Here is a 17,851-nt window from a genome sequence, read left to right as displayed (position 1 = left end):
TCCTAACCATTAATTTGCCAAACTGCTATAATTCACTACTGTACTGAAAATATAAAGGTGTTCGGTTTTCATGGAATAAGAAAAAAAAATGCAAATTGCAAAAAAATAAACAAATGTTTGATTAAATAGACAATATTAAAAGGAAAAAAGTCATAATTATTCTGAATATGGCTTTTAATGACAATCAGTATTTCTGTACCTAATCAATTTATCCATATTGTGCATACCTCATACCCGTAATAAAGAAAGTCACCTGAATCTGGACACACACAAACCAAAATAAGTCTGTGATACAGTACAACAGACAAATTCTTTGAACACAACCTTTGTTTTCACACAAGGAAATGGGGTAAAAGAAGGGAAACATTTGCTTTCCTGCTGAGCAAAGGTCACAGAGGGGAGCAAATGGCCTCCATTTGTAAAACAAAAATCGGCAATAACAAACCAAGAGAAAATATCTGTGCTGATCATTGGAAGGCTGTGAGACAAGAGTTTACGCCCACAGTAGGTCACATGACAGCACTTCTGCTGAGTACTCCATTCCACACACAATGTTGAAATCTTTTCTGAAAACTGAAAAACATTCTTTTTCAACATTGTGTAATGGTATCATTAAACTGCTTACATTTTTAATATAATGAACTGCATGACATATATGGCACAAGTGTCATGAGAAAGAGAAAACCCCTCCAAACACTTTTTTCTTTAGAAAGTACACTGTCCAGCTCTGATTATCACAAAACCTAAATGTTTATAAATCTGCCTTTTCAAAGCTTTAAAATCCCAAAAGATCATAAGAAAAATGCTATATATAAAAAGAGCAATTTTTTTTACTTTGATGAGGTTACTCTCAAAGGACAAATGTTGCAGTAGTAAAGGAAACCCAGTTTTGAAAAGGGAAAGGATGTACACCAGAGACATGCAAATTTTGCAAACTCAGGAAAAGTCCATTCTCAACTAAACACTGTATTAAAAATGTAGTCAACATATTCGATACTTAAGTCTTTACTATATTAAATAAAGATATCTAAAACTGTAATCTATAGGAGGCTAGATCATGATCTCATCAAAAGCCTAAAATGGCATACAGAATGCTACATCTAAATCATTATATGATTTATAACAGTCTCATGATATCCCTGTTATATATCCCAGGTTTCAAATGATTGTGCTCAGAACACATCTTCTGCCAATTCTTATGTCTAAAAGAACTGAACAGAAATGAAAAAGCCAGGTTAAATGAATAACATTTCACATTAATGTAAAGACATTTTATATACCCTTCCTGAAAAAACACAATGTTATGTTTAAGTTATAAAGAACAACCCCTTAACAATTAATCCCTAAAATAACTTGATTGGGGGTTTAAAAGAACAAAAGACCCTGGAAGCACCCTAAATTCGCAATCCGAGCACTGTAAGTGGAAGAACAAATTCCAAAATTGTATATCATTCCTTTAAAACCAGATGAAAATTAAGCATTACAAACATAACAAAATATAAAAAATATATTTATGCATTGTGTACAAATAACAATGAGTAAAGACAATGAAGCGCCTTATTACCATTGCAGTATACCAATGCTCCTGATATGCCAGTGTCATTAACCAAATAAACTCAGTATATATACTGGATTTCATGTACTTTTATAAATCAACAGAAGCAGCTACCCCGATGTTTTGTGTTTATACATCACGTGTTATCTAAATATAATAAATCTTTGGCTCAGAGTCGTGCAGCATAGTTTATGCACAATGTGTGGTCACGTACATCCCCCCACCCCCCATTTCTCATATGGGGTTTGTGCTCCACTGACCCATGGTTGGTCAAGGTTAGTTTCTGTGGGAAGAGAGCAGGCTTGATCTTCTCTAGTGCTATATTCACTTTCTGCTGGGCCGCCTCAGAATTACAAGCCTCCTTCTGATGCAAGCCACAGTCACCTGTGTGTAGCACACGGGTTCCTCGGGCTACTAGAACCTTCAGAGGCTTTTTTATACATGTTCCAGAAAGGTTCTGTAGGGTCCAGTCCCAGTTGTAATCATCATAGGTGCAGAATTCATTGTTACAACCCATTAACTTGTAGTAAAGCTCCCTGGATATGCCCATGCCTATATTATGCTTGGTGGACATCCATCCAGACGTCTCAGTCATGGTAGACAGTTCTACAAAATGGGACACATCATCATGATTGCCTATAGCAAGGACATCACAGTCTACACAGTCCTTTTTTCGAAGGGTAGTCATAGATTTGAAGAAGCTTAAGAAGTCAGGCAGTATGTAGTTGTCTTCCTCAACGAAGATGGCAAAGCCTTTGTATCCTTGTAGCACCTTAAGTCGCTCAAATACAAAATGCAACTTCCACCACCAGTGATGTTTGGTTTGTGTGATGGAGGCTTCCCTGTAATGTCCATACATATCTGGGTGTTCAGCATTGAGGCAGTTCGTCTTTCTGGCATCCTCCTTTGATATATCTCTAGGACAATCTCGTTGGTCCTGCCCAGGAAATTCATGAGGATAAAGTTGCGTGCTGTAGGGGAAATATATCTGTAGTACCTTGCAGAATGTTATCCCTTTGACAAGATCACTAATCTCCTCTGAAAAGTAATCATGACTAAAAACAACAAAGAAGTTGCCTATGTCGGAGGCTTTTTCCAAAGACTGTATTAACATTTTTAGGTAAGCGGGTCTGTTATGAACTTGTACCACAATCACAACTTCTGGGTCGCCTGGAAACTTGTCCGCATTCTGAATGAATTGTCTATAGTTGCTGTCGTATACTGACTTCCTCATTTGTAAAACAGTTCCGTAGTTAAACGTGTTCGTGTCATCATCTGGCGCTGATTTATGTGGAATATTATCCAAAACATCATTCTCCTTTGTTGTCATAAATTTCGAATAAAATAATATAAAAAGAATCACTGAAACCACAAGAAAAAGAACGACGTTTTTCTTCAGAAGTCGCAATCTCATTTTGTTGGGCTATTTGGGTTTCGCTTGCAGCTGGATATAAAATGGCAAGTTTATGTGCTATACCTTTGTAATGGTGGATGTGCACAACTGTAAACTAGATTCATCTTCAAACGGTATTTTCCGCAGTCGTCCTTATGTCTTGGCAAGACGGTTGACGAGAGTTTCGCGGACACTTTAAATGTCAGACAAAATTGCTTTTCAGTTCAAATGTGTAAGGAATGACACCTGAGAGTGGAAAAAGCAAATAAATAATTTCTCACGTGTAAGTATAGTAGAACTTACAAAGCAAATTCGTAGAAATACAAAGTTTAACTTTGCTAGAAATTAAATGCTTAAGAAGAATAAGCACTTACCATCATATAAGCGTCATGTGCAACAAACTTAAAAGCAGGAAGAGGAAAGCGATAGTACATGAAGTAGGCTGAGCTGACATGCAACTTCGCTGCTGACGTGTACTTCTCAACCAACAGGAAGAGACGGTGTTTAGGTTTGAACGAATCGATGTAGGCCAGTACCTGTGGTAATCCGAGAACAGAGTAATTTAACTAAGGTCGAGATGTTGCTATATTTTGAGAAAACCCAGTGTGTAGAGTTTTAAATTGAGAGCAAGCATGCGTTAAAAAGTTTGATGTTAGTCACCGTGAATGCGGGAGATACGTGCGGCAGTGGACTACAGTCTGTAGTGTTAAAGTCTGAAGAGGAGAATATAGACTCACAAGAATGGAGAAAAAACTTATTTTAAATGATTAAATATAACAATAGGCAATAGTGGTAGTATTGTAGTAGTAGTAGTAATAGACTAGTAGTAATAGTAGTGGTAGTAATAATGAATAATTTATATTTATCCACATTTAACTCAGCTTATAATACTTTAAGAAGTAATTACAATAGAGAATTGCTCAATGCAGTGTAAAAGAAATGTAAACATTTTCATTGCTCTCTATCAATCAAAATTAGCAAAATGTAACAAATTTGGTAAGTCTAGGTGTTTCAGTGTCAGTTCTCATGCTCAGAGCATCCAAGAACATATTTCTGCATACACAACATGGGCAATATATATCTATTTCCATCCCTCTCTGTGAGACATCAAAACGAAAGTTGTAAAACGTGGTGGCAGCCGCTCCTGTGAAATTCAAAAAGTTCTCAAATTGTTGTTTACAACAAGCAAATAAAACAAAGCTCAATTGTTTTGCAACAAGAATAATTGTACATTTTAAGGCATTTTTTCAATGTATTTTTCTATGTTGTTTAAATGACAGACAATGACAGACTCTTTTTTTGCCTGAATATATGGCTCAAAATTGGCACGAGATAATATATTTCTATCTCTGTCTTAGGTTTAGAATAAGTATTTGCCATTGTTTTCACTTTTCCTAACAAAAGACAGAATAAGAAAATAAGACAGAAATAAGACAACTGTCTGTCAAGTTGTCATTTGGCCGTTACACATGGTACTTTTATGCTACATCCATAACCATCTGATCCCAGTAAGATCTGCTTTGGGGATAAGCTGAAATTTGAAATTTCATATTCATATCTTTGTGTGGAAATGGAGAGATTGGTGGGTTTATGAAGAGTGTGAGAAGTCAGTGTTGGTAGTTCATATTAGAATCTGATATTGCTGTGTGCCTAAATATGGTGGCACAAAGTAATGGTGTTTAAGACCTACATTTACAGCTGGATTTTGATTCTTTGTGCCTTACTGATATAGTTTCACTAAGTTATGTCTGCTTGAGCTTCTCTTTGTAAAACCTGAGGTTTGGACTGGCAATGACATTTTATTATCCTGCTAAATGCTTTATTTTCAAGCTTTTGCTCTCTCTAACAGGCTTTCATCTGTGGCCTTCCTGTCTTTTCATAACTCTTTAGCCTGTTCCTTTTGTCTTGCTGGTAATTTGTCATGTAAGTCCATGTTGGCAGTTTCTGTTTACACAGAAAAAAAGTTTAGATCTAATACTTTTAATGTTCAAATGTTACTGTGTCACACTTATTTGAAGTGCATGAAGATTCCAATTTTTACACTGTTTTGAAAAGCACCAATAACTTAAATCAGATTTATCCTGACTTTGGGATTGAGTCTGTCCAGAGATTTGGCAGGAAGGTTTTGTGGAAGCTCAGTAAACATTCAGGTTTCAGTGTGCTCTACATCTGCAGTTGTCTATTGTATTCTTCACCATCATCATCAATTCAGCCAGGAAGGGAGTTGCCCACACGGTTTCACCTTCCTTTTATTGAGGCATAAAAGGGGTTGATAAGTTGTATTCTGATGGCAAGTGGTGATGCCTGAGTGGTGATGATCACCTCAGCTGGTGATGCAAGCCTATTTGCATCGTTATCTTGGTTTCATGTACCATGCAGTGGCTCATGTGAGCAAAAGGTGGGGGTTTCTGATTTTGTAACATTTAACACTTAGTGTCACTAATGTTCTTCTTATTCTTCTTGCTCTTCTAATATTCTTTTTTACCATCCCGCTCCCATGTCTTCTGCAGACTTCTGATGACAAATTTAGGTCTGAATTTCTCTGTCAAGCATATTTTTGACTAGTTTAAGAAACTAGTTCTTTTGTTACTTTCATTCCACCTCTCTCTGTTTCTATATCCTGAAGTAGCTCTATGACACCTTCTGTATTTGTTATTGTATCTCCATGGTAACATTTTCATCCATACGTCTTATCCATCAATTTGTATATTTAAAGGTTGTTTTACATTCATGGTTTCTATTTTTTTTCTTTCTTTCTGACTTTGGCCTTCTATTTCTAAATTCCTCTTCTAGCTCTTGCTGCACTGTGTTGTCCTGTTGTTTCTGATATTCCAGTTTTCTCTTTAGACTGGCTTCTTCACTCTGTTGTTGAGTAATTTTTTCCTTCTCTCTCCACATTCATTTTCTCCACCTCTCAGAGTTGCTTTGGCTTCTGCTTTTCATTGTTAGTCACTCCTTCATCCTCCACTGAGGCATTTCTCTTCTCTTCTTCTCTACTTCTCTCTCTTTTCCTCTCATCCTCCACTGAAGCACTTCTCTTCTCTTCTCTTCCACTTCTCTCTCTTCTCTCTCTTTCCCCCATCCTCAACTGAAGCACTTCTCTTCTCTTCTCCTCCACTACTCTCTTTTCCTCTCATCCTCAACTGAAGCACTTCTCTTCTCTTCCACTTCTCTCTCTTCTCTCTCTTTTCCTCTCATCCTCAACTGAAGCACTTCTCTTCTCTTCTCCTCCACTACTCTCTTTTCTCTCTCTCTTTCCCCTCATTCTCCACTGAGTCAGTTCTCTTCTCCTCAACTTCTCTCTCTTTTCTCTCTCACACTCATCCTCCACTGAGGCACTTTTCTTCTCCTCCACTTCTCTCTCTTTTCTCACTCTCCCTCATCCTCCACTGAGGCACTTTTCTTCTCCTCCACTTCTCTCTCTTTTCTCTCTCACACTCATCCTCCACTGAGGCACTTTTCTTCTCCTCCACTTCTCTCTCTTTTCTCTCTCACACTCATCCTCCACTGAGGCACTTCTCTTCTCCTCCTCTTCTCCTCCTCTTCTCAGCCCTATATACATTTCTGTCTTCCCTCTCTGAAGCTGTTGTCCATCCTCTTTATGTTCCTATTGTTGTTACTCCACCATGAGGGATCACGTATCAATATTCAGCTATAGGTTTTGTATATGTATACAATGGTCAGTAGCTGATTAGCATAAGTCTGAATGAGACTTGAATGAATATTTATAAAACATTTATAACCAAGCACAATGCATCTCATTTATGCACTTAAAACCCATTTTAAATGCACTTGAAAATCTTTTAAGTAAGTGTAATTAAATGAATGCAATTAATTGTACTTTCTCAAATTGTCTGTGGAGGCCTGTAGGCTTGGATGCCCAACAGTGCTCACCAAAGCAATACTGTTTGTGAGTAAGGACAGTGGATAAGTTAAAACCACTTTGGTTTTGGAAATTGGTGTAATTTTAATTTCAGTTAATATGCTCTGGGTATTCCAAGCCTACTGAGAATGATTAGAAAAGTGAAAAACTGGAGAGAGAACATAAAGCCACTGGTGCTATATAAACACAAATCTCAGGTTTCAATTTACATGCATGGGATTTACATGTATGGGATATGGGACCATATGGGATTTGATTCGACCAATAATCCATAATGTTCTTTCCAAAATTTGTCATTATGCAGAGCTTGGTAAGGGGCAACACAGTTTAGAATTTATCCTTTTCTGGAAACAGATTTTTGTTGCCTTATCCTAACCCAGATTACATTCTTCTTAGAAGGGATCTTTTCCTAAAGAAATACATTACGCATCATTACTGGAGGACACATGGAGGTCACAGTGCAATGAAACAGGCCAAACATCATCAAAACAAACACCTTTAAACTGGTATTGTCTAAAACCTTTTGATTGAAACAAGTACCTCAAAAATTAATTCTTCCCTGCTGGGAGGCAATAACAATGCTTTGCATCACTATGAAATGTCCACAAGATGGCAGTATTTTTCACTGTACAAACGTATAAGCCATTATCTACTGCACAGTTTGTTAATTATGGTTTCAGAGATGATTTGCATTTATTATTATTATAAAAAAAATACTGTAATAACAGAAAATATAATTTATGTATAGCACATTTTATAAAAAGGCAGTCTCTTAAATAATATTCTATTTTTAGGAGCTATAAAAGAAAAGGTTTTCTGCCAAATTAATTACTGAGCAAGTGCCCCAATGAATGAATGAATGAATGAATGTTTCAATTTATATAGCGCCTTATCTAGATACCCAAGGCGCTTTGCAATTGTTAACACAGCTACGTTACAGACAACCAATCACACACCGGCGAGAAGCGGCAGCCAATTGCGCACAGCGTACTCTCTACCGGGATCCACAGCCCCCTGGGGGACTGAATGGGGTGCAGGAAGGGGAGAGAGGACAGACCCTAGTGACAGAGCACCATCCACCACTGGGCACACAAGCACACACACATTCATGCACACACACTCAGACAACGACTTGTTTTTATTGAACAGAGAGAGAGAGACACAGACACACACTCAGGGAGAGACACAGACTCAGGGAGAATTTGTCTGGGACTGCCAATTTACCTTACCTCCATGTTTTTGGACTGTGGGAGGAAACCGGAGATCCCGGAGGAAACCCACGCAGACACGGGGAGAACATGGAAACTCCACTCAGATAGGGACTTGAACCCAAGACCCCAGTGCTGAGGGGCAAATGTGCTATGGGGATTAAGAGTAGGGGTGCCTCAAATGAGTAGGAGGGGCCATGATATTTGATGAACCCAGCAGGATCATTCCTAGGCCATGAAAGGCCTTAATGTCCAAAGCAAGAAACTGTTATACTACTATAAGTAGCAAAAGCAACCCAGAGAAGACTGCATTAAAATGTTGTAATGCTAGACAACTAATGTAGGCATGGGGTCAATTCTATCTCAAAGAAGTGAGAGATCTATGCAATACCCCATTGCCTACTTTTCTCACAAACGTTCAGAGGCAGAATGTAATTATGGTATAGGAGTTACTGGCCATAAAGTTAGCTTTAGAAAAATGGAGATATTGGTTAGAGGGGGCCAATCACCCTATTCTAATTATTATGGATCATGCAAAATCTTGAGTGCATGAAATTGGCCTAATGATTCAACTCTAGATGGTCGTTGTTCTTTTGACATTTCAGGTTCAAGATTATGTACTGCCATAATACTCTCAACACTCAATCCAATGCTCTGTCTTGTATCACTCAGGAGGACCATACAGGAGACTATAAAGAGACTATAATCCCCAGTCAGGTTAATGTAGCATCCATAAGATGAGAAATAGATGAAGATATTGAACAGCTACTCCCCAACTGTCCTGTATAGCCCCGCCTCTATCACCTGTTCCTAGTTCCTAGTATCCTTGTTATCCCCTGTGCTTGTGTTAGTATGTTATTGTTATTGGTTACTGTTGATTGTGGAAGTCTTTGATGATCTTGGTTATTGTGCTTCAGACTGTTTCTCTTGTTTGGTATGTCTATTCTAGTCACATTTATTGTTCTTGTATAACTATCTTTGAGTATTTACATTTAGTCAGCACCTTTAGGTTAGCCCTGATGTAAGGCGCCCTATCCCCCAGGATACATTTGACAATGGCTGTTGGTGTCTCTAGAGGGGTCGCTGTATTCACGTGTTGGAGATGTGACTCTCCTATAACCAGAACTCTATAGCACTTTTAGTCATGGTCTGGTGGTTAGGGAACTAGTCTTGTGACCAGAGGGTCATGGGTTCAACTCCCAGGCCTGAGGCCATGACTGAGGTGCCCTTGAGCAAGGCACATAACCCCAACTTCTCCCTGGGTGCTGGGCTAGGGCTGCCCACCGCTCTGGGCATGTATGCACCACAGCCCCCTAGTAGTCACTAGTGTGTGTGTGTGTTCTAACTGCACAGATGGGTAAATGGGAGGACAAATTTCAATTGGGGTGAAAATCACTATTGACAAATATGGCACATTCACATTTTTAAAAACATTTTTAGGTCATGTTTCTCCCTACACCTCCCTTTAGTTCTTCTCGTCCCTAGTGCCCGTGTTTCCTCAAGTTATTAAGACTCTCTGTGTTTCATCTGTCCAGGTATGCGGTGTGTTAGTGATTCTCCCTGCATGTCCTTTTATTAGTAATAATGTCACTCATGCATTTAGGTTAGCCTAGCTTACTCGGCTCGCTGCCTTTTCTGCCCCTGTTGTTGTTTTTAGTTCGGATCGCGTATTTCCCAAACCAGCCCCGTTCCCAAAGATACATTCACAGGACGTTCGGTGACGTCCCCGTATAGTCGTTGAAATAACGTTATTTTTGTTACATTTAGAGAACGTTTGAGAACGTCCGGACGTGGTCCCGCGACCGTTGTCATGGTGCGTGCGTGAAAGGCAGTCAGCTGATTTAGAGTTTTACTCACTAGAGGATTAGCAAGCGGGAACATAAACGCACGAGCCGTCTTCTCGCGACGTAGGAACGTTAGCTAACATGAATATTCTGACAGAAGCCGTTATTTTAAATTCAAGGTGAGTCACCTACATTTGATTAAAATATGGTTAGCTAGTAAATACATATCTTAGTAAATTTATCTTCTGAGTTGCGGCTAATGTATGAGGTGATTTTAATAAACCCTCAGCTAACCCCTCTGGATAATCATAAAACCCGATCAGCAAAATCAAACAGTTGTACCAAAAACGGATGCCCATCTGTGGCTGGACATTATTTCTATATGGTCATGGCTAGAGCTAAATTATCACTACGCTACGCTACCAAATGATAAAGTTATATGAATCACTGCATTAAGACTTCAATAGTAAGTAACGTTAACTGATGTTGATGGTCTCAGCCACAGATAACAGCCGACGATAGCATTCGCTATAAGTAGCTAGCCACATTAACAAGTTAATGCCAACTATAGCTACCTAGCTGGGTTAGCATTGATTTGAGTAGCTGATGTTCTTCAAGCAAAACGTTCAAATTACTTCATTTATCGAACGCTTTATTATAACTAGAGGTCACAAAATTAAATGCCTGCGCGCGCCAGGGTTGCGTTATCAATAAAGTTTCCCACCTCTGGATTTTTGGATTAAGCAGTTTCTGCCTCGGTTACCGAACCTGCTTCAATACATTGTTACTGTTAAAAATGCACTTCCAATAAAGTGAGTATTGGAAAATTTTATTTTGCTGCTGAATGTAACTACTAAAGTAACTTGTAATCTAACGTAGTTACTTTTAAAATCAAGTAATATGTAACGTAACTAAGTTACTTTTAAAAGGAGTAATCAGTAATCAGTAATCGGATTACTTTCTCAAGGTAACTTAGCCATCACTGTTTATGATTCACTGTCCATAACGCGGAGCACTCTGACATTTTGTTCATTCCCTTATCTGTGTGTCTGTCCCTCAGTTACAACTTTTCTTTCTCTCTCTTGTCATTAAACGTTTACGTCTTTCCTCACACTCGTGTGTTGTGAACCTGTTCTCCTGGCGTCAGCTACGTAACACACTGCGGACTGTCAACAAAAGACTGATTTTACATTTAACATGCATATTTATAACTTTTATAAAAAAAACATTTGCAAAAAATAACATCAAAAATTTTCAAATTATTGTTAGTATGTCCATGTGTCAGCAGGACAAAAAATAAATGAACATACATAATACCAGAACACTGTCCACTCACATTTGCCCACACAAAATTGTATTCTCTATTCACTGTGTGCAATTGTCACAAACTATTTGCATTTGGCTGTGACCATTGCACACTGGGGTACTGCATTTCCAACAGCAATTGTTGGCTTTGCGATCTTTGTTTCTTGGACACATCTGTCACCTCTTTTTCTTCTGTCTGCCCTCTGTGCCTCTCTCCCGTTGCTGGTTTGCAGTTTTTGTCACTCTACACCTTCCCATTGCTTCAGTGATGTAGGTTGGTGGGTTTGGGGTACCTTCCAGTTGACTTCGGAGGATTCGGAGGACTCCTCTGTGTCTGATCTTGTTCGGCAGGAGCAGATTGGGTCTCAGACAGTCTGACATGTCCAGATGGACAATATTCTGGATCCTCATCTGAGATGTCAGATTCCGTATCAATCCCACCGATGGGCTCTTCATCCCAGACGTTCAGGATCATATCTCGAGCAAGGTCTACGGGTATCCTAGCTGGCCTCCGAGTAGACATGATAGTCTAGAAGAGAAAATATGAAACAGACAATATTTGACACACACAACAATAAATTAATATGTAGCTATCTAAGTAAATGTCTGCATCTATATGTAAGTAAAAGCATAGACATGCATGTGCACACACACACACACACACACACACACACACACACACACTAATCAATAATGATATAACAGGTTAGCTTTTATTACAAGGAATGAGAAACTGTATAACACAGCTGCTGTTTATGGTTAAAAACAGAGTCCTTGCATAAAATAGGTAGTCCACCCCCATGGTTCACTCTGGGCATGCAACAGTCTGGGTGGCACACTTCTTTGGGGGTTCTCCACCGCAACTCTCCCGGATGTGGGGAAAACAGTAAAGGTGGACTCATTAGAAAACAAAACATGTTTCACATTGTCCACAGCCCAAGATTTGTGCTCCTTGCACCATTGAAACCGATGTTGGGTGCATTGCAAAATCTTGAGCAAAACTGCTCTTACCCTGCTAATGAAGTTCATATGATATATTTGCTGATGCTGAGAATAAACCATGCATCACTCACTACTGAGCGTCCTACCAAGATTATCACTCCACATCTTATTTCCACTTAAAAATTCAAGTCTATAATTCATTTGTTGAGTTAGACAGCTCCAACACTGAAAGAGTGGACGGCTCCACAGAGCAGCATCTCATCCTGACTGTAATCCTGAAAATAACACTGGGCCATTTTTTCAGTGTGCTCTTTGGTCATATATAATTAATTAAATCACAGTAATTAAATCACTAAATGTTGCCAACTATTTATGTATGCTAAGTCTTAACACTTGCATGCTACACTGTTGCAACACCGTGATTAACAGGTAAGTTACACATTACTGGATCAGAGTACAAACAGTTACCTTGACAGAAGGTGCACACTGATTGGTGCACACTGATTGGCTACTGCGGCTGCTTTGGCGTCTGCTGGGTTACAGTGGTCCTTACAACAAGGAGACAAGCCATGAGAGAACAGAGACTGCAACAGATGCAACCAAGGACCACGGAGTGCAGGTAGGGCCCTAGGTATCCCCAGCAACCACGACTACAATTGTAAAGTAGAGTGAGAATCGGAAAGAATAATTTTTCTTTATCAGCCTAGGAAAATGACAACTTTATTCTAGGGTTGTATATTCAGGCGGCGAATTGTAGTCTCCGCAGAACGAAACGAGTGGCACGAGCATGCACGGTGCACGTATTAGGGTTGTCCTTCCTATAGCTTTCACCCTAGCTCGAGAACTCCTGTTAAGTTTATATTCTCGCCACATTATTTATGGAAGTCTTTGTTTGTTTGCTTGTTTGTTTGCCTCTCCCCCCGTTGTTTCTTTGTGCATGTCTACCTTCGAAGCTGAAAGGTTCATCACATTATAGACAGCGATTTGGTCGGTAAGTAATAAGCTGCACTGACGACGAGGTGTAACGGTGACTTGTATTTTGGATTGACACAATGTCAATACAAGGGCATAAAAACCCCAGTAACAATATTCCAACATGTATCTTAATTAGACTTCCTATTATAGTGCAGCGGTGCGTTCTGCACTACATTGTAAACGATTTCTTTCATTGCCTGTATTTAAGAAAGGCGTTCATCCACGTACGCCGTCGCGCAAAACGTCCGGCGGGTAGCATAAATTCATGTGAAATGACATCTTTCTTCAATGTGGCCGAATTGAAATGTATAACATTTGCCTAGAGCTGTCGCGGGGTAATTAAAGAACAAGGAAGAATTGCTTTGACAGTGTGATGATGAATGGAGATGAGATTAAAACCACACACTGGAAATGGACCGGTAGCGTTCTTGTGAGTTTCGGATGAATGTATGCTTGTACGTTACTGGTTAGGCGTGCGCTGAGCTCCGGTTTCTTGTGTCCTATTTCGACGCATATGATGTCCAGGTACGCCAGGAAGGTGGTGACGTATGGATGCAGAGATATACTGGAGGAAAGAGGCGAACGCCGTTCCACTTTTAACACCACGACACGGATGCCTGGGTCCAGTGAGAGGATGGAAACCTGGATTCAGTGAGAATTGAAAGAGCGATGGCATCCCGTCTAAATAACAGTTTGTAGAACACTGGAATCCAAGCTACTCTTGAATCCGAAGCTACCTCTGCAAAATGTGTTCTGTTTATTGAATTGTCTAGAATACTAGTAAAAAGCCCAGGTGTATTAAGTTATAAGCGTTATCTTATCAACCACAACTAATGTTAATTAATATTGTTATTAATATTAATGGTTTATATAGCATCGTATGGTGTCCAAGAAGTATGCAAACCTTTTTTTCATACGTTTCAATTAAAACTATTGAGTTTTCAGGAGCAGTGATATACACAAAATATGCATTTCAAATTATATGTTTTATGTAGTTCCTCCATCAGGAATGTGAGCACATACATTTATTCCGATGACCAGTGACCTCTATGCCAAATGGATCAAATGTTTAATTCTCAAAAGCAGTTTTGCCACGTTGTGTTCCAGTCTGAGCCTGCTGCAGTATTAAGTATCAGGTAAGCACCTGACCCAGTCAACAAATGTTTAACATTATTTTTAAGACCATACCATTCTATATGTCCTTAAAAGAGACGGTAGTTGTTTAATTTATTTTTCAGATTGTTTTCCTTTACAAACTCCTAATTTTCCCAGTTGATAAAATTCCTATAGCTAATTGTTTCATTTAAATTTCTTATCTTTTGTTTTGTTCACTGTGTTACCATAACAGCTCACAAAATGACGTTTGCATCTTGCTCTGCAACACTGCGCCCTCTGGTGGTTGGCATTCTCCTGTTGGGTGTCTTTATCACCATCTTCTTCATGTACAGTAAACCCAGCAGCGTGTGGCTGTCAACCCCGACCCAGTCTGCTCTGGTTCCCTTTAAGTTGAAAACTGCTGCACCAACTAAGACAGAAGCCAAGCCCAACCTGACACTGGTTCTAATGTGGCTCTGGCCGTTTGGTCAGACCTATGACCTGGACAGTTGCAGCACTCTCTTCAACATTGAGGGTTGTTCATTTACTGCCGATCATGATCTTTATAATAAGTCAGTGGGAGTGGTGATTCATCACCGGGATATCAGCCGAGATTTATCTAACCTGCCTCCCTCCACCCGCCCTCCCTTCCAGAAATGGATCTGGATGAACCTGGAGTCTCCGTCACATTCCCCCAAAATCTCAGGCCTTGAGAAGCTGTTCAATCTGACACTAAGTTACCGTAGAGACGCTGATATCCAGGTGCCCTACGGTTCCATCGTCCCTAATCTGCAGGAAGAGGAGTTTGTTTTGCCCAGGAAGACCAAACTCGTCTGCTGGGTTGTCAGTAACTGGAACCCTGACCACGCCAGGGTAAAGTACTACAACGAGCTCACCAAGCATGTTGAGATACACACATACGGACAAGCGTTTGGAGAATACATCGTCGATAAAGACCTGTCCTCAACAATAGCCAGCTGTAAATTCTATCTTTCCTTTGAAAACTCAATTCACAAAGATTACATTACAGAGAAACTCTTCAACCCTTTGTCCATGGGCTCAGTTCCTATTGCCCTTGGCCCATCCAGGCAGAACTATGAGAACTTTGTGCCGGGTGACGCGTTCATTCATGTGGATGACTTCCTGTCCCCTAAAGACCTGGCAGAGCATCTGCTGCTACTAGACACACACGATGAGCTCTACCTGCACCACTTTGCTTGGCGGCGACATTTTAAAGTAAAAATGTCCTACTTTTGGGCTGAACACACATGTCATGCCTGTGAATATTTAAAAAAACATAATGAATACAAAGCCTTTAATAACCTGGACACTTGGTTTTGGGATTAGGTGCCACAGTACACATGCACACTTTTTAATTTAAGTGATTTAAGAGTGATAACTGAGAAGCACAATGGAAAATCCTGAAATCCAGAGCCAGTGTCCTGATACTAAACCAGACACTCTGTCCTGTGATTGATTGAACTGTTGTCTGCACTGGTCTTTTCGATGTTATCAGTCACTAGTGCATAGTATAAATGGGTGAAAAACACATAAACTATCCTTGTAACATCCTGTTTTGTGAGACAGCATGTATATAATTTGAATGTATTTAAATAACAAGAGTTCAAGGGTTATCTTGTGTTGTACCTATTTTAATAGCTGTATTGGAGTCAGGTAGACAAACCATTACATTAACTGTTAATTAAACAGTTACATGTTACTTAATACTAAACAGTGGAATGTTAATTAATACTCAAGTTTAATACTCAACAGTTAAAAATAATATTAATGATTTCAAAATCCAGGACTGGATTTAGATTCAAATGTCAGATTTGATTGCCACTGAAAACATATACTATACTGCCAAAGGTATTCGCTCACCTTCCTTGACTGACATATGACGTCCCATTCCTAATCCATTGGGTTCAATATGATGTTGGTCCACCCTTTGTAGCTAGAACAGCTTCAATTCTTCTTTGAAGGCTGTCTACAAGGTATGGCAATTTTTGACCATTCTTCCAGAAGTGCATTTGTGAGGTCAGATACTGATGTTGGACGAGAAGGCCTGGCTCTCAGTCTCCACTCTAATTCATCCCAAAGTTGGTCTATCGGGTTAAGGTTTGGACTCTGTGCAGGCCAGTCAAGTTCATCCACACCAGATGCCATCCATGTGTTTATGGACCTTGCTTTGTGAACTGGTGTAAGTCATGTTGGAAGAGGAAGGGGCCAGCTCCAAACTGTTCCCACAAAGTTGGGAGCATGGAATTGTCCAAAATGTCTTGGTATGCTGAAGCATTCAGAGTTCCTTTCACTGGATCTAAGGGAACACACCATAATCCCCCCTCCACTTAACTTTACACTTGGCAAAATGCAGTAAGTCAAGTACTGTTCTCCTGGCAACCAAACCCAGACTCATCAGATGAATCAGACTCATCAGATTGCCAGATGGAGAAGCGCGATTTGTCACTCCAAAAAACACACTCCACTGCTCCAGAGTCCAGTGGCAGTGTGCTTTACACCACTGCATCTGATGCTTTGCATTTCATGATGTATGGCTTGGATGCAGCTGCTTGACCATGGAAACCCATTCCAAGAAGCTCTCTGCGCACTGTTCTTGAGCTAGTCTGAAGGTCACATGCAGTTTGGATGTCTGTAGTGATTGACTGCAGAAAATAGGCAACCTCTTCGCATTATGTGCTTCAGCATCCGCTGACCCCGCTCTGTCAGTTTACGTGGCTGACCACTTTGTGACTGAGTTGCTGTCGTTCTCAAACACTTACATGTTCTTATAATACAGCTGACAGTTGACTGTGGAATATTTAGGAGCAAGGAAATTTCTTGACTGGATTTGTTGCACGTGACATGTCTAGGTGTTTAATTGTATAGACATGTGGCCATGGAAGTGATTGGAACACCTGATTCAGATAATTTGGATGAGTGAGCAAATAATTTTGGCAATATAGTGTTCCTAAGAAAATTGAGGTTGAGTGACATTTAACCCTAACTCTAGATAAAATGTGTCATTATCATTTTGTTCAGCGCAAATGAAATTGATTAGGTCTTTTGATAGTTTTTCCCTTGTATCTGTGACTAGGATAACGCTGTGTGTTTTTCCTTCATTCAGTTGTATAAGATGTTAAACAAATGAAAGTAAATACAGTTCTGATGAGAGTACTTGAATGGCATATGTACAGTAATGTTGTGACAAGATTGAAAAGTATGTTTTGTTTGCCCCAGGGGGTAAAAAAATCAACATTAATAAATAGCATTCTATTAAACAATTCTCATATCAAACCCACCATATGAAACAGACAGAAACTTGATGTTTTATCTGTTAAGGTGATACGTGACGCATTGATGTGCAGCACCGCATCAGGACTGCGGTGGTCTGATAAACAGGAAACGTGAATCTTAAGTCACATGGAAAATAATCAGATTCTTTTGGCTAATGTTTTTAATTTATTTATTTTTATTTTTTAAAAAATTATTTATTTATTATTTAATTTAATTATTTATTTAATTTATTTATTTATTATTTATTTTAACATGAAATAATGTGATTTTCAAAGCATTTTTTCACTCTAAACTCACTAACAGAATAGAGAGATGATAAAAATACATCTACGAAACTGTTCCTCGGCCAATATCAGCATAATAGAAAAATTATAATTCATGTAGAACCTGCCCCCTTGCAGAGAGCGTCGTAGTGCA

The 17,851-nt window shown here is 39.4% G+C and overlaps 2 protein-coding genes across 3 annotated transcripts; one reads left to right on the top strand and one right to left on the bottom strand.

Annotated features, from left to right (window-relative positions):
* Positions 1 to 144: 144 nt before the first annotated feature.
* On the bottom strand, positions 145 to 3,413 carry LOC143522829 (alpha-1,6-mannosyl-glycoprotein 2-beta-N-acetylglucosaminyltransferase). The gene is made up of 2 exons (XM_077016709.1): positions 3,323 to 3,413; positions 145 to 3,194 (listed from the first exon to the last, which is right to left on the bottom strand). The coding sequence occupies exon 2, from the start codon at positions 2,967 to 2,969 to the stop codon at positions 1,725 to 1,727; it is 1,245 nt and encodes a 414-aa protein (XP_076872824.1). The 5' UTR covers positions 2,970 to 3,194; positions 3,323 to 3,413; the 3' UTR covers positions 145 to 1,724.
* A 9,223-nt stretch (positions 3,414 to 12,636) lies between these two features.
* Positions 12,637 to 17,425, top strand: LOC143522828 (4-galactosyl-N-acetylglucosaminide 3-alpha-L-fucosyltransferase 9-like). 2 transcript variants are annotated; one of them, XM_077016707.1, is made up of 4 exons: positions 12,637 to 13,061; positions 13,571 to 13,696; positions 14,041 to 14,181; positions 14,394 to 17,425. In XM_077016707.1, the coding sequence occupies exon 4, from the start codon at positions 14,402 to 14,404 to the stop codon at positions 15,485 to 15,487; it is 1,086 nt and encodes a 361-aa protein (XP_076872822.1). In that variant the 5' UTR covers positions 12,637 to 13,061; positions 13,571 to 13,696; positions 14,041 to 14,181; positions 14,394 to 14,401; the 3' UTR covers positions 15,488 to 17,425. The 2 variants fall into 2 exon arrangements, with proteins under 2 accessions (XP_076872822.1, XP_076872821.1); XM_077016706.1 differs by having other exon boundaries at positions 13,571 to 13,736.
* Positions 17,426 to 17,851: the final 426 nt, after the last annotated feature.

The sequence above is a fragment of the Brachyhypopomus gauderio genome, chromosome 9, assembly GCF_052324685.1.
Source record: "Brachyhypopomus gauderio isolate BG-103 chromosome 9, BGAUD_0.2, whole genome shotgun sequence".
Lineage (NCBI taxonomy): Eukaryota > Metazoa > Chordata > Actinopteri > Gymnotiformes > Hypopomidae > Brachyhypopomus > Brachyhypopomus gauderio.
Note: the sequence above shows the minus strand (reverse complement) of the source record. Positions and strands in the feature narration are given on the sequence as shown.

Bases quoted from the DNA above. Each gene is read 5' to 3' on its own strand.
- LOC143522828 (XM_077016707.1), top strand. From the start codon at position 14,402: ATGACGTTTGCATCTTGCTCTGCAACACTGCGCCCTCTGGTGGTTGGC.
- LOC143522829 (XM_077016709.1), bottom strand. From the start codon at position 2,969: ATGAGATTGCGACTTCTGAAGAAAAACGTCGTTCTTTTTCTTGTGGTT.